Source organism: Peromyscus leucopus, chromosome 1, assembly GCF_004664715.2.
Source record: "Peromyscus leucopus breed LL Stock chromosome 1, UCI_PerLeu_2.1, whole genome shotgun sequence".
Taxonomy (NCBI): Eukaryota; Metazoa; Chordata; class Mammalia; order Rodentia; family Cricetidae; genus Peromyscus; species Peromyscus leucopus.
The window spans coordinates 168,384,120-168,398,876 of NC_051063.1; the positions used below are offsets into that span (position 1 = coordinate 168,384,120).

The 14,757-nt window shown below is 52.3% G+C and overlaps 1 protein-coding gene across 4 annotated transcripts in view; it reads left to right on the forward strand.

Moving 5' to 3' along the window:
* The window catches only part of Ltbp4 (latent transforming growth factor beta binding protein 4), a 33,778-nt gene extending 21,571 nt beyond the window's left edge, over positions 1-12,207 (forward strand). For all 4 annotated transcript variants that reach the window (XM_028855044.1, XM_037201100.1, XM_037201103.1 and 1 more), the window contains 9 exons: positions 1,696-1,842; positions 5,076-5,342; positions 5,619-5,690; positions 6,455-6,583; positions 6,768-6,914; positions 7,983-8,135; positions 8,959-9,339; positions 9,702-9,854; positions 11,801-12,207. In XM_028855044.1, the coding sequence (XP_028710877.1) occupies positions 1,696-1,842; positions 5,076-5,342; positions 5,619-5,690; positions 6,455-6,583; positions 6,768-6,914; positions 7,983-8,135; positions 8,959-9,339; positions 9,702-9,854; positions 11,801-11,955 (1,604 nt within the window). In that variant the 3' untranslated portion in view covers positions 11,956-12,207. The remainder of the gene's footprint in view (positions 1-1,695; positions 1,843-5,075; positions 5,343-5,618; positions 5,691-6,454; positions 6,584-6,767; positions 6,915-7,982; positions 8,136-8,958; positions 9,340-9,701; positions 9,855-11,800) is intronic.
* The last annotated feature ends 2,550 nt before the right edge of the window (positions 12,208-14,757 follow it).

Consider the following 14,757-nt stretch of genomic DNA (forward strand, 5'->3'; position numbering starts at 1 on the left):
TGGGATTATCCACTTGCTGCTCTTGCAAAGAATCGGGTTCAGTTCCCAGTACCCACGTAGTGACTCACAACTGTAACTCCAGTTCCAGAAGATCTGCTGCCCCTTTCTGATGTCTGAGGGCACCAGGCACTCAGCTGATGCACATACATACTGCATGTGTGTATGTGCATGGCAGACATGCAAAACATAAAATAAAATAAAAAACAGCTGAGAGGAGAGGGAGGGATTGAAATGGCAAAGTCTGTGAGTGAGATGAAACCAGAGCCAAGAACTGCAGGAAAGCGGCCTGTCTCCGTCTGCTGGGTTTGTTTGCAGGCAGTGGCAGGTGGCCCTAGCTCTGTCTGGGCTGACAGCCTCAGCCTGGCAGCTGCAGAGCTAAGGAGGTGACCCAGAAAGTCTGAGATTGGCTTTGATTGGCATGAAGAGGTCACTGCCTGCCTCTGACCCGGAGAATCGCAGTAACCTGATTGGTTCTGCCCCAGTGGAGACTTGGCTGTACTCGGGGTGCATGGGATGGACTTGGAAGCTGAGAGAATTCCCAAGGGAAAGTTAGGGCTTCTAACCAGAGGGAAAGTAGACAATAGGCTGTTAAAAAAAATGTCCACTCCGGCGGATGGAGAGTTGGTTCAGCAGTTAAGAGCACTTTCTGGTCTTTCAGAGGACTGGGGTTCAATTCTCAGGACTCCAATGGTAGCTCACAATCATCTAGAATCCAGTTCCCAGGGATCCAACACCTTCTCCTGGTCTCCACTGGAATCATGCACATGGCACACATACAGACATATGCAAACACACTCACATACACACACACACACACACACATACACACACACACACATTTTTTTTTTTAATTTACACCGTGAACCAGGTGTAGTGATGCATGTTTCTAATGCCAGGCTTCTAAGAGACAAGTAGGATTACCACAAGGCTAGGGACAGCCTGGCCTATACAGGGAGTTCCAAATTATCCTGGGTTAAAGTGTAAAATTGGTTTTTGTTGTTGGTTTTCGCGTTTTTTTGTTTTGTTTTTGTTTGTTTGTTTGTTGTTTTGTTTGTTTGTTTGTTTTCAAGACAATGTTTCTCTGTGTTGCCCTGGAACTCTATAAAGCAGGCTGGCCTCGGACTCACAGAGATCCACCTGCCTCTGCCTCCTGAATGCTAGAATTAAAGGCGTGTGCCACCACCACCTGACTGGTTTTTTTGGTTTTGTTTTGTTTTTTATGAAACAAGGACAACAAAATGCTGTCAGTGTTGGCTCATACATATATAATCCTGATACTCAGGCAGAGGCAGGAGGATTGCCACAAGTTTAAGGCCAGCCTGGTCTACATAATGATACAGAGCTACACAGTGAGATCCTACCTCAAAAGCCATATAGCTATATAGAGACTGATGGTTATCAGTTATATTTGAATATTCTTTTTATTTTATGTTTATAGTATTTATCTGTACCACATGCATGCCATGCCTGTAGAAGCCAGAAGAGGGCATCAGATCCCTGGAACTAGATTTACAGACGGTTGTGAGCCACCTTGTGGGTGCTGGGAACTGAGCCCAGGTCCTCTGCAAGAGCAGCCAGTGCTCTTCATTGCTGGGCCATCTCTTCCGCCCCATCTATTATAGTTGAAATCTTGGACTTCTCAAACCACAGAGGTTCATAATGTGGACTCCCTCTTGCTCTATTTCCTGCTCACAGATGTGAACGAGTGTGAGACACTACAGGGTGTGTGTGGCTCTGCACTGTGTGAAAATGTCGAAGGTTCCTTCCTGTGTGTCTGCCCCACCAGCCCTGAGGAGTTTGACCCCATGACTGGACGCTGTGTTCCTCCACGGACTTCTGCCGGTAAGACGCTTGTGTTTATGTAACAAATGCCTGCTGGTCCTGTGGGAAAATTATGTGGCTCAGCCGTGTGTGTGTGTTGATATCTTTCATCAGTCAAATGCTATCACTTTATTTTTTTAATTTTTTTGTCTGTTCCTTTGAAGGTTTTAATTATTTATTTCAGTTTTTTAAAGTTTTTTTAAGGTTTATTTTTTATTTATGTGAGTGTGGAGAGTGGGAATATACATGCATGTGTGTGTGAGTGCCCTAGAAGGCCATGTGGGTGCTGGGAACATAACTGATTCCTCCACAAGAGCCATGTCTTCAGCCTTTAGTTGATTTGTTAAAGTTTGATTCTTGTGTATGATGTGATGGGTACGTGCACATTGACGTGGTTATGTTCCATGACGTGCGTGTGGAGGTCAGAGGACGACTTTGTGAGGATGGTTCTCTCCTTCCACCTTTACGTGGGTCCCTGGGATTGAACTCAGATTGGTAGGCGTCCACGACAAGCACCTTTACCCAGTGAGTCATTTGGAAAGCTCAATTTTTTTTTTTCCAGGTAGGGTCTTATGTAGCTCAGGCTGGCCACCAATTCTGTGTAGCTGAGATGACTTCGAACATCTGATCCTCCTGCCTTTACTATCTAAGTGCTGGGAATGTGCCCCCACGCCTGGCTTATGTGGTGCTGAGACTCAAACCCTGGCCTTTGTGCATGCTGGGCAAGCACTCCACTGCTGACCTCAGCTTCAATCCTAAGTGCTATCGCTTTAAATAAACAAGTCTGCAACCCCCTTAGAACGAGCAGGGTGACGTGGCCAAAGGCAAGTGAGCGACAGCTGCGCGCTGACTGCAGGCTCCAGCCTTCGGCGTGATATTAGACTTAGTCAAGAGAATGAGATCGTGGCTCAACTCTGTTCGATCCCTCCTTCCAGCGTGTATACACAGGCCACTCAGCATGCTTGGTGCTCATTGGGAACACAGTAGTAAGTGGAGAGGCTTTATCTCTGTCCTGATGGTCTCCAACGGAGAGCTGAGCCGGGTGCCGTAAGGCCTGTGGCTATTCCACAAGATGAGGTGGGACTGCAAGTTCGAGGCTATAAAGTGAGTTTATGACAACCTGGGCAACTTAGTGAGGCCTTCCTTGTCTCAGATAAAAAGTAAAAGTTGGATAGGTATATATATATATACCTATATATATATAGTTCAGTGGCAGAGTCTTGCCTATATCCCACTAGTGAAAGGCTGAGGTTCGGCTCAGCAGTGGAAAAATTACCTAGAATCCCCCACTGAAGGGCTGGGGATATGGCTCAGTAGTAGAGCCCCTGCCTAGGATCCCCCAATGAGGGGCTGGGGTGTGGCTCAGTAGTAGAGCCCCTGCCTAGCATCCCCCAGTGAGGGGCTGGGGGCGTGGCTCAGTGGTGGAGCCCCTGCCTAGAATCCCCCAGTGAGGGGCTGGAGACATGGCTCAGCGGTAAAGATCTTGCCTGGTATGCATACAGCCCCGTGTTCAGTCCAGTGAAGAGATAGGGATATCCCTAGCTGGCTGGGATGGAAGAGCAAAGGAAGCTATAGGGAAAAGGAGAGACCCAGGCCAGCCTGAGAAGAGGCTTCTGAAGGAGTCAGTGTCTGAGTTAAGTGGGGTGAACAGAAACAAGGAGCTGAAGTGGGTGGGGGGTACTGTGTAGCTGTGACCTGACAAACTATGGAAGGGAGGAGGGGTTTGTCCTGTCTCATGATTTGATAGTGTAGTCCATCTGTGGGGGACACATGGAGGCAGGAGTGTGAATCTTCTTGCTCACTGTGTGAGGATCAGGAAGCGGAGAAGGGGCAACTCAGGGTTCAGCTGGCTCCCCCCCCCCTTTTATTCAGTCCTGGGCCCTAGCCCACGGGAGACTGCCATGGGTCTTCTGGAAGTCCTTTCTTTCTCTCTCTTTCTCTCTTTCTCTCTTTCTCTCTCTCTCTCTTTCTTTCTTTATTTCCTTCCTTCCTCCCTCCCTCCCTCCCTCCCTCCCTCCCTCCTTTCTTTCTTTCTTTCTTTCTTTCTTTCTTTCTTTCTTTCTTTCTTTTTTTTTCTGGAGCTGAGGACCAAACCCAGACCTTGCACTTGCTAGGCAAGCGCTCTACCGCTGAGCTAAATCCCCAACCCCTGGAAGTCCTTTCTAGAAATGCCCTCATAGACATACCCAGAAGGTGTACTCACCGATGTTCTGGGCAGTTGCTTTTCCTCAGGGCATATAGCACCATGGACCAGTTTCAACCAAGAAAGAGATTGAAATCTCCCTGGGGTGCTGTATTTAAGTGCTGAAGAGTGGAAAGGTCGGAGCAGGAGAGGTCAGGGCTGGACTGGAACAGGGGCCCCGAGTGGGGAGACACAGTGATGGGAGACACAGTGATGGGAGAGACATCCGAGAGCCATGTGGATGGGCTGTGAGGCTGCCAGTGGGGGAACGCGTTGGATCCAGTCCGGGACCAGCTGGGTATGGAGACCCAGAGAAGCACCTGGAAAGCACAGGTCCGCCCCCCACCTGTGCTACAGCTGAGGGGTCACCTGGAAAGGGTGAGGTTGTGAAGCAAAGAACACAGAAGGACGGGGGACAGCGAGTAGCCAAACCGAAGCTGAGTGTGGTGGCTCACACCTGCAATTCCAGCACTTAGACGGCGAGGCAGGAGGGTCTCCGTGAGCTGCTGGCCAGACTAGCCTACTAAATGATGTTGATCAAAATTACAATTTGGCCAGGTGATGACACTCAGGAGGCAGAGGCAGGTGGATCTCTGTGAGTTCGAGGCCAGCCTGGTCTACAGAGTGAGATCCAGGACAGCCAGGGCTACACAGAGAAACCCTGTCTTGGAAAACAAAACAAAAGGAGGAAAACCAAACAAATAAATCCATATGCATAATATAATACACATAATAATTATATGTTATCATTTAGGTTTTAAAGTCCTTGCCTAGCATACATAGGACTCTAGGGCTCCAGGTTTGGATGGTAATGGGGCACACTTACAATCCTAGCCCTTGGTAGGTGGACGCAGGAGAATCCGGAGTTCGAAGTCATCCCGAGTTATATGAGGCCTCATCTGTCCTCCTAAACCTCTAAATGTGCTGTCTTGTTCTGCTGCTGATGGCTGGTACCCTCAGGGCCTGTGTACGTGTCCGTGTGTGTCCCCCCCCCCCCCCCCCCGCCCCCGTCGCCGACACAGGAATGTAGGAGACACAACATATGCCTGACTAAAGCCATTTCTTCCTTCAGGCACGTTCCCAGGCTCACAGCCCCAAGCACCTGCCAGCCCCAATCTTCCAGCCAGGCCTCCACCCCCACCCCCACCTCGGAGACCCAGCCCCCCCAGGCAGGGTCCCGTGAGCAGCGGGCGCCGAGAGTGCTACTTCGACACAGCGGCTCCAGATGCGTGTGACAATATCTTGGCCCGAAATGTGACGTGGCAGGAATGTTGCTGTACTGTGGGTGAAGGCTGGGGCAGTGGCTGCCGTATCCAGCAGTGCCCGGGCACTGAGACGGGTAGGCATGGGCTGTGGGGAGGCATAGGGCCTGAGCGCTGGGTGGAGATCCTGGGGCACCGGGCCTGGAAAGGGATATGTTTAGGTCTAGGGTTGAGTTGCTGATGTTGCCAGGACAAGTGTGAGCACTCAGCCACCAGGTGGCACCCTCAGGGGGTGCAGCTGAGAAGTGGGCACTCACTGACCTGGACTTTAGCACTCTAGGGGGCAAGAGCCAGTGGGCTTGGGCAAGAACTGGGGCTTGGGTTTCTGGGTTCATTCTTGCTTTTGTGTGCAGCTGAGTACCAGTCATTATGTCCTCACGGCCGGGGCTACCTGGTGCCCAGTGGAGACCTGAGTGCCCGGAGAGGTAAGGCCAGACTTGAACCCCTACCCACTCTCAACCCCTAGACCCAGCTCTGTCTCACCCTGCCTCAGTTTCTTCCTGTTTTCTTTCTTATGTATGTATCTGTTTGTGTATTTATTTTTTTATTTTTGAGGAGTGGGTCTCACTAGTAGACCACACTGGCCTCAAACTTGTGAGCCACTCCATTTCTTGCTTCTCTCTCTCTCTCTCTCTCTCTCTTTCTTTCTCTCTCTCCTCCTTCTTCTTCTTAGTCCTCCTCTTCATCTTTTCTTTTGGGTTTTTCAAGACAGGGATTCTCTGTGTAGCCCTGGCTGTTCTGGAACTCTCTCTGTAGATCAGGCTGGCCTCGAACTCACAGAGATCCGTGCCTCTGCCTCCTGAGTTCTGGGATTAAAGGCGTGCGCCACCACCGCCCAGTTCTCCTTTCTTTTCTTTCCTCCTTTTAAATTTGTGTTTTTGGTTACAGTGTCAGGTAGCCCAGGCTAGCTAAGAATTTGCTATGCAGCAGAGGCTAACCTGAATTCTGTTCTTCTGAACTCCACCTCTTGACTGCTGGGATTACATGCATGCTTCAACACACCTAGCTCCATTCCTGCTTTGATTCGCTTTAGGGTCTCCTCTTCTTCCAGGTTCCCCTCTGGTTCCAGTTGTCCTTGTCTCCGCTTCTGGGTGCCATTGCCGCCCTCCTCTGTCGTGACTGGTGTCCCATGCTCCCCTGTTTACCCCAGCTCACACCCAACCCGCCCTCACCTCACCTTTTCCTACAGATGTGGATGAATGCCAGCTCTTCCAGGACCAGGTGTGCAAGAGCGGAGTGTGTGTGAACACGGCCCCAGGCTACTCTTGCTACTGCAGCAACGGCTTCTACTATCATGCGCAGCGGCTGGAATGCGTTGGTATAAACCCCACCTTCCCCCACCCCAACTCTGGCCGTGCCAGTCCCAAATAGGAATGTGGCTATCCCGGCAGGAAGTCCTTCCGAAGTCTAGACTGCATCCATCACTCTGTCAGTGAGCTGGGGAAATGTGAAAGTGAGTTCATCCTGGTAATCGCCCCATCCCCCACCCCATGCCTTCCCAGATAATGACGAATGCGCAGACGAGGAGCCCGCTTGTGAAGGCGGCCGCTGCGTCAACACGGTGGGCTCCTACCACTGCACCTGCGAGGCCCCCCTGGTGCTGGACGGCTCCCGGCGCCGCTGCGTCTCCAACGAGAGCCAGAGCCTCGGTAACCCCGCCCACAGACCCGCCCAGGCCCCCGCTGGCTCCCGGCCGCCAGATCCCTAGGCCCAGCCTCCAGCGTGCGCTAAAGGCCACGCCTTCCTCAGGGCCACGCCCCTAGCGCCCGGATGGGCACAGAGTCGCTTGTTTTTTCAAGACTGAATTTCACTATGTGGCTCGCCCTGGCCTGGATCTCATACATACCCGCCTACTTCTGCCTCCAAAGCTCTGGGGTTTTTAAAGCCGAGAGCCACAATGCCTCTGGCCCACACTGTTTTGCTTTTTGTTTTTTTTTCCCCAAATCATTATTATTTTGTAGTACGGGCTGACCTGGAACACACAGAAATCCTCCTGCCTCGGCCTTCTGATTGCTGGAATTACAGGTGTGAGAGGACAGGGCTTACCTCTCTTTCGAGGTAGCCTGGCCTGGGGGTTGAAGGTGAAGGTTTTAGTGTCGGTCTTCATTTTCTTGCTGTGCACACCCGCACACACTTCTTGGGCCCCAGGTTCCTCTCCTTTTTTACATGCAGACTCCCACTATGTAGCCCAGGCTAGCCTAAACTCACTTGAACTCTTGCCTCAGTCTCAGTTACTGGGGTTACAGGCCTGCTCTACTACACCTGCTCTTTTTGGTTTCTCTCTCTCTCTCTCACTCTCACTGGCTCATCGCTCTCTCTCTCTCTCTCAGCCTCTGTCCACCTATCTTAAGTTTCTTTCTCTTGCACACTCCATGTGTCTCCCCTGCTTTATCTTGGTCCTTGGCCCCAAATCCTCTTTTCCAATGTTCTGCTCCTACAAAAATCCCTAAACTTTGAAGCTTCCTTTAAACAATGCTCAGGGTGCATGGTGTGATGGTGCACACCTGTGATCCTAGCCACACAAGAGATGGATGAAGGAGGACCACAAGAGTTGTGGGCCAGCCTGAGCTACATAGAGAGACCATCTCAAACACACACACCCCAGGGAATTAACACAACCACCCCCATTTCACAGAACCCTCTGGAGGCTGGACTTGGGGCTCTGAGGGAGGGTCCGAGTCCCAGTCTGCCCTGATGCATCCCGTCATCACCCATAGATGACAATCTGGGAGTATGCTGGCAGGAAGTGGGGCCTGATCTTGTTTGCAGTCGCCCACGACTAGACCGCCAGGCCACCTACACAGAGTGCTGCTGCCTCTATGGCGAAGCCTGGGGTATGGACTGCGCACTCTGCCCTGCCCAGGACTCAGGTACTGAATCTCTCTAGACTGCCCCCAAAGGACCTCTTGGTGTCTTTACATGCGTCGCATCCTATCCTGAAATCTTGGTCACAATCCTAAAAATGGCTAAGTGTCACCAGCAGAAATCTCAAGGCCTGAATCAGCAGCTCTTCCCATAGGTCCAGCCCCACCAGCTCTGAGCTCTCTCATCTTAAAGTTCCAGTTTCTAGACACCCCTCTCCCCCGACACAACCTGTGACACACCCCTCCAGATACCCCTGGACCCTTCGATCCCGTAGCAGTTGCCCACTGACACCACCCTGCCCTTTAGACTCTGCTCTGCCCATAGCACTAACAGCTGCTAACACTCATTGCTCCCCGCCCCCACCCCCCACCCCACACACACCAGGTTATCAAGATTCCAACATAGCCCCAAAGATCTCTGGTCTCCTCTTACTAGCTCCTTAAAAACATGAGCCCCAAACCCCAGGCTTGATTCCTCCTGATCCCAGAGATTCAAGCTCCCTCCAGGCCCCTTTATCCCCATAAGTCCCGGTGTTCAGCCAGCCCATTGATTCTCCAGCCATAAAACACCTTCCTCTCATTTCTTCAGGCTCCTAGCCCTAGCTCCCATGGGTCCCCCAAATCCCAACACCTTAGACTCCGATTCTTAGCTGCAGTCTGAGGACACTAGATGCCAGGATTCAGAATCCCGACTCATCCTGGAGCCATCCAAAGCCCTGATCCTGCCTTTCCAGTGAAGCCCCCTCCCCAGGCTCTCCCCAAGCCTTCCTGTGCTTCTCGTCATGAGCAGTGGGTACTGAGCGTGGTATGTCTTGGCTCCTGTTCACAGATGATTTCGAGGCACTTTGCAATGTGCTGCGCCCCCCTGCGTATGGCCCACCGCGCCCAGGCGGCTTTGGACTCCCCTACGAATATGGCCCAGATATAGGCCCACCTTACCAGAGTCTCCCTTACGGGCCAGACCTGTATCCGCCACCTGTACTACCCTATGACCCCTACCCACCCCCTCCTGGACCCTTTGCCCGCCGGGAGGCCCCTTATGGCGCCCCACCCTTCGACATGCCGGACTTCGAGGATGATGGTGGCCCCTATGGTGAGTCGGAGGCTCCTGCTCCACCCAGCCGAGGCACTGGCTGGCCATATCGGTCCAGAGACACCCGTGGTTCCTTCCCAGAGCCTGAGGAGTCCTCTGAGCGCGGAGGCTATACAGGTGAGCAGCGCAGCCAGAGATACCAAGCAGACAGACAAAAAACACAAGGTGGGGGCAATGCCTAGAGAAGGCAGGAGAGTCAGGGTCAGAAATATACAAAGGCATGGAAAGACTCATGCCTGTAATACCAGCACGAGAGAGGCTGAGGCAGGAGGATTGCTGCAAGCTTGAGGCCATCCTAGGATGGATAGCAACACCTAAGGGAACTGAGCATGGTAAACGGTCTTAGTGCAGCGCCCCCTGCAGTCTGGGAGCGGGAAGGACAGGTTAGGAGGAGACCGGGAAGCCAGGGGCAAAGAAGGAAGGGACCAAAGGGACCAAAGGCTGAGATCCCCAGTCACAGCTCCCTGTGTTCCCTGCAGGAGCCTTGGCTGAGCCCTATGAAGGCCTGGAGGCTGAGGAGTGCGGGATCCTGGACGGCTGTGCCCATGGCCGCTGTGTGCGCGTTCCCGAAGGCTTTACCTGTGACTGTTTCGATGGCTACCGCCTGGACATCACCCGCATGTCCTGTGTCGGTGAGAAAGGGGAGCAGAGGGAAGGGTAAAAGCAAGCTTGACCAGAGGGTGATTAGGAACCTCCAAGAAAGGACCTCATTATAGATAGGGGCCAGACCATCCTAGGGGGCAGAAATTTATTCTTGCCCTGGGTAGGACTTGACTGAAGAAGATGAGGTCAGAGTACCAGGAAAGCCAGACTCCTGTACATGGCAGAGCTGGGCTTGGGAATACGAAAAGAATAATGCGGAATATATATTGTTGTTCTGGGGATGGAACCCAGGGCTTGATGCATGCATGCTAGGCAGGTGCTCTACCACTGAGCCACACCCCCAGCCCCTCTCTGGGGGATTCTAGGCAGGGGCTCTACCACTGAGCCATACCCCCAGCCCCTGACTGGGGGATTCTAGGCAGGGGCTCTACCACTGAGCCACACCCCCAGCCCCTCACTGGGGGATTCTAGGCAGGGGCTCTACCACTGAGCCACACCCCCAGCCCCTCACTGGGGATTCTAGGCAGGGGCTCTACCACTGAGCCACACCCCAGCCCCTCACTGGGGGATTCTAGGCAGGGGCTCTACCACTGAGCCACACCCCAGCCCCTCACTGGGGGATTCTAGGCAGGGGCTCTACCACTGAGCCACACCCCAGCCCCTCACTGGGGATTCTAGGCAGGGGCTCTGCCACTGAGTCACACCCTAGCCCCTCACTGGGGGATTGTAAGGCAGGGGCTCTCCCATGGAGCCAGGCCCTCTTAGACTGGTGGAGTCTAGGCAAGTGCTGGTTCACTGAGCCACACCCCTACCCACTGCGGATGAGATTTGGAGGACGATCATTGCTACCTTGGGCAATCTTCTCATTCTCTTTGCAAACCTCAGCCTTCCCACATGTAATTGGAGTAGTAATCATGTCTGCCTATACAAGGGATAAAGACTTACAATCAGGAGCTGTGAAGGGGTGAGAGAGACCCCAGCCTCAGTCCTGAGACAGGTCACTGTGCATTGTTCAGCTTTCCTCACCTGGAAAAACAAAGCAAAAACCCACCGAAAACATGTATAGTGAAAGAGCCCATTTCACAGAGTTCTTGAGAATGCCAGTGACATTGGTTTCCAGGACACCCTGACCTGTATATACACTGGGGACCAGGGCTGCAGAGATGGCTCGGTGGTTAAGAGGGCTTCCTGTTCTTCAGATGACCAGAGTTGGGTTCCCAAAACCCACATCAGACTCTCCAGGGGATCCAGCGCCCCCTTCTGGCCTCTGAGGGCACTGCACATGGGTGGTACACACACTCATAAAATTAAAAAACGCATTAAAAAAAATTAAAGATGCTCGGAAAAGTGAACTGAGTTCCCCAAGGTCTCACAGTCAAGAAGTAGCAGTGGGCGCGGCTAAAGAATGGGAGAGCTGGCCTGAGAATGAGATCCGTGCCAGGTGCCGCTTAGTGTGGCACTGAGCAAGCTTTCCCGTGCTGGGTCACAGTTAGCGCCTGGATAGTACAGAAACACAGTGACTACTTCCAAGGGTTAGGAGGAAGATAGCGTCAATACAGGTTCCGTGCTCACAAGGAGGTCTGACATCACGTAGCTGTGTCCTATTGTCAATGTTTCCTTCTCCAGCTTTTCTTTATTGTTGTTTGTGTGCATGCTGTATCACACGTGTGGGAGCCAGGATACAACTCTGTGGCATCAGGTCCTCCCCTTCCACCTTTCCTTGGGTTCTGAGGATCAAACTCAGGTCATCTGGCTGACACAGAAAGCGCCTTATCCCACTGACTCATCTCGCAGGCCCAAACGCAGAGAGAGATATTATACCCCCTGCCTGGGCTCACACAGCCTGCAGGGAGCAAGTGATAGTTTGTGTTCCATAGGAGAGGCTCAACATCTGTGATTCTCTACCTCAAAAGACCAGGGAGATGGGCTTCTCATTCCCAGGCTCGAGCAACGATCTTTTCAACCCTTTCCCCAGACATCAACGAGTGTGATGAGGCTGAGGCAACCTCCCCACTCTGTGTCAATGCACGCTGCGTCAATACCGATGGCTCCTTCCGATGTATCTGCCGCCCAGGATTTGCACCCACGCACCAACCACATCACTGTGCGCCTGCGCGACCTCGGGCCTGAGCACCTGACCTGGCATCCCATTACGCCTGCGCACTGGGAGCTTCCAGAGCACGCCTGCCTTCCTCTGGTCTGCAAGTGTGCAAGGATGTCAGCCAGTCTGGATTTAGGATGGACAGATGCCTTTCACTGCTCCGGTCATTCCCAGCCCCTCCCACCGGCGCCTTGGGCCTGGCATGGTCCAGTCCTGGGTCCTCCGTCATATTCCTTGCCCTTTTATAAAATTTTCAATTAAAACACCTATTTTGTACTTTCGGCCTCTGCCTGCCCTTTTCTTTTTCTCAAAAGCTGGCTCCCCAGTTCGCCGAGTCACTCAGTCACCCACGAATGCACCGTTCCTGATGCCAAGACTGACTCTTACTTTCCGTGACTCTCACTGCGCCTGGCTTTGGCCCTCCTGGCCCTCCTGGCTCAGTTTCTCTCTCTTACCCGTCTTCTTTTCTCTGGGAAAGCTCCCATCTTTCTGTCTTTTCATCTCTTTTTGCCTCTATCATTTTCTTTCTAATCTTTAGAACTGGGGGTGTTTGTTATTTTTGTTTTTTTTTCTTCTAAGGAAAAAACAAACAACAACAACAACAAAACAGGTTGTTATGTAGCCTAACCTGAACTTGAACTCCTGACCCTCCTGCCCGCAGCCTCCCAGGGTCTATGATTACAGAGGTGCACCACCATGCCCAGCTTAGGTTTTGTTGTTACCAAACCTTCCCAGCACGGAAGAGGAAGAGGCTGTGCTCTATTCCCTTAAGGATCCAGGACCATGAACACCAACTATCACAGGTGAGGAGGGGTGTCAGTACACAGGGCTCAAGACTCCGGATGTCTACAGTGGGGCCAGCAGCACATGCGTTACTACTGAATTATAATCCAAAGAAGCTGAAAAAACAAAATTTAAAAATAGTGAGGGGCTTGGGGAATGGCCCAGTGGTTGAGTACTTGCTGAGAATCCAGCAATGAAAGGCTGGGGAGTGACTCTGCCCCTGACTAGAACCCCCCAGTGAGGGGCTAGGGGTGTGGCTCAGTGGTAGAACCCCTGCCTAGAATCCCCCAGTGAGGGGCTGGGGGTGTGTCTCAGTGGTAGAGCCCCTGCCTAGAATCCCCCAGTGAGGGGCTGGGGGTGTGGCTCAGTGGTAGAGCCCCTGCCTAGAATCCCCCAGTGAGGGGCTGGGGTGTGGCTCAGTGGTGGAGCCCCTGCCTAGAATCCCCCAGTGAGGGGCTGGGGGTGTGGCTCAGTGGTAGAGACCCTGCCTAGAATCCCCCAGTGAGGGCTGGGGTGTGGCTCAGTGGTAGAGCCCCTGTCTAGAATCCCCCAGTGAGGGGCTGGGGTGTGGCTCAGTGGTGGAGCCCTGCCTAGAATCCCCCAGTGAGGGGCTGGGGTGTGGCTCAGTGGTAGAGCCCCTGCCTAGAATCCCCCAGTGAGGGGCTGGGATGTGGCTCAGTGGTAGAGCCCCTGCCTAGAATCCCCCAGTGAGGGGCTGGGGTGTGGCTCAGTGGTAGAGCCCCTGCCTAGAATCCCCCAGTGAGGGGTTGGGACATGGCTCAGTGGTAGAGTTCCTGCCTAGCTGCAGAAGGCTCTAAGTTTCCCCCTCAGTTCTACCAAGAGGGGGTTAAAAAAAGAGAAAATAACCTGTCCAAAGTGGATCAGGAAGTTACTCCCCCGCCCCCAGCTGAGAGCAGAGGAGCCGACCCAAACACTAGCCTCATTCATCGAACCCATAAATATTTTCCATAGAATCTGGATGTGAGTTGAGATCCCAGACAAACGTTGTCCAGCCCTGATGGCAGGCTGCTAGGCTGGGTTCCTGAAGGGCTGAGACCTCAATGACTTGGGGAAATGGACAAGACAAAGTGGAAGCCGGTGCTCCTGAGTGAGAGAGCAGGTCTGCGGAAGCCTAGAGGCTAGAGTGGCAGGCAGATCACTTTTAGATGCCCCTCATTTGGTATGTTGTCAAATTCTGTGTTGGGCAATGCTGGTGACATTTTGGGTGTGGGAAGAGGGAGTGGGGGAGAGAGGCTTGACTTTTGGGATTTGGGATCCCTTTTGGGGGTCTACGGAAAGCTCTGGGTAGTCAAAGAAGAAAAGCAAACAAACAAAATGTCAGCAGGGCAGAGGTAGCGCACTTCTTTAATCCCAGCACCTGGGAGGCACAGGCAGGCGGATCTCTGTGAGTTTGAGGCCAACCTGGTCTACAGAGCAAGATCCAGGACAATCAAGGCTACACAGAAAAACCATGTCTCCAAAATCAAAACCAGAAAAGAGAGAAGGGAGGGAGAGAGAGGGAGGGAGGGAGGAAAGAAAGAAAAAAGAAAATGTAAAGGCACTTGCCACCATGCCTGAAGATTTGACTTCAATCTCCAGGATCCGGGAATGATAGGAGAGAACTGATTCTCTCTCTCTCTCTCTCTCTCTCTCTCTCTCTCTCTCTCTCTCTCTCTCAATCTCTCTCTCTCTCTCTCTCTCTCTCTCACACACACACACACACACACATGCACACGCACACAAAATGTTGTTGTTTTTTGTTTTCAGGAGTACTTGGCCAACACATAAGAGATTCTGTGTTTCCTTTGTGAAGGTTTTTTGTTTGTTTGTTTCCTTTTGGTAGCTTTTGTCTTACTGGTTTTTGTTTTGTTTTGTTTTTGAGAGAGAAAAAGAGGGAGGGAGAGAGAGAAGATGAAGTCGGGTGGGCAGAGGTGGTGAAGATCTGGGAGGAGTTGGAGGAAGGGAAAATATGATGAAAATATATTGTTTGAAAAGTACTTTGGGGAAAAAAATCCATTGTAGGTGTAGACAACTCACAAATATTCCTG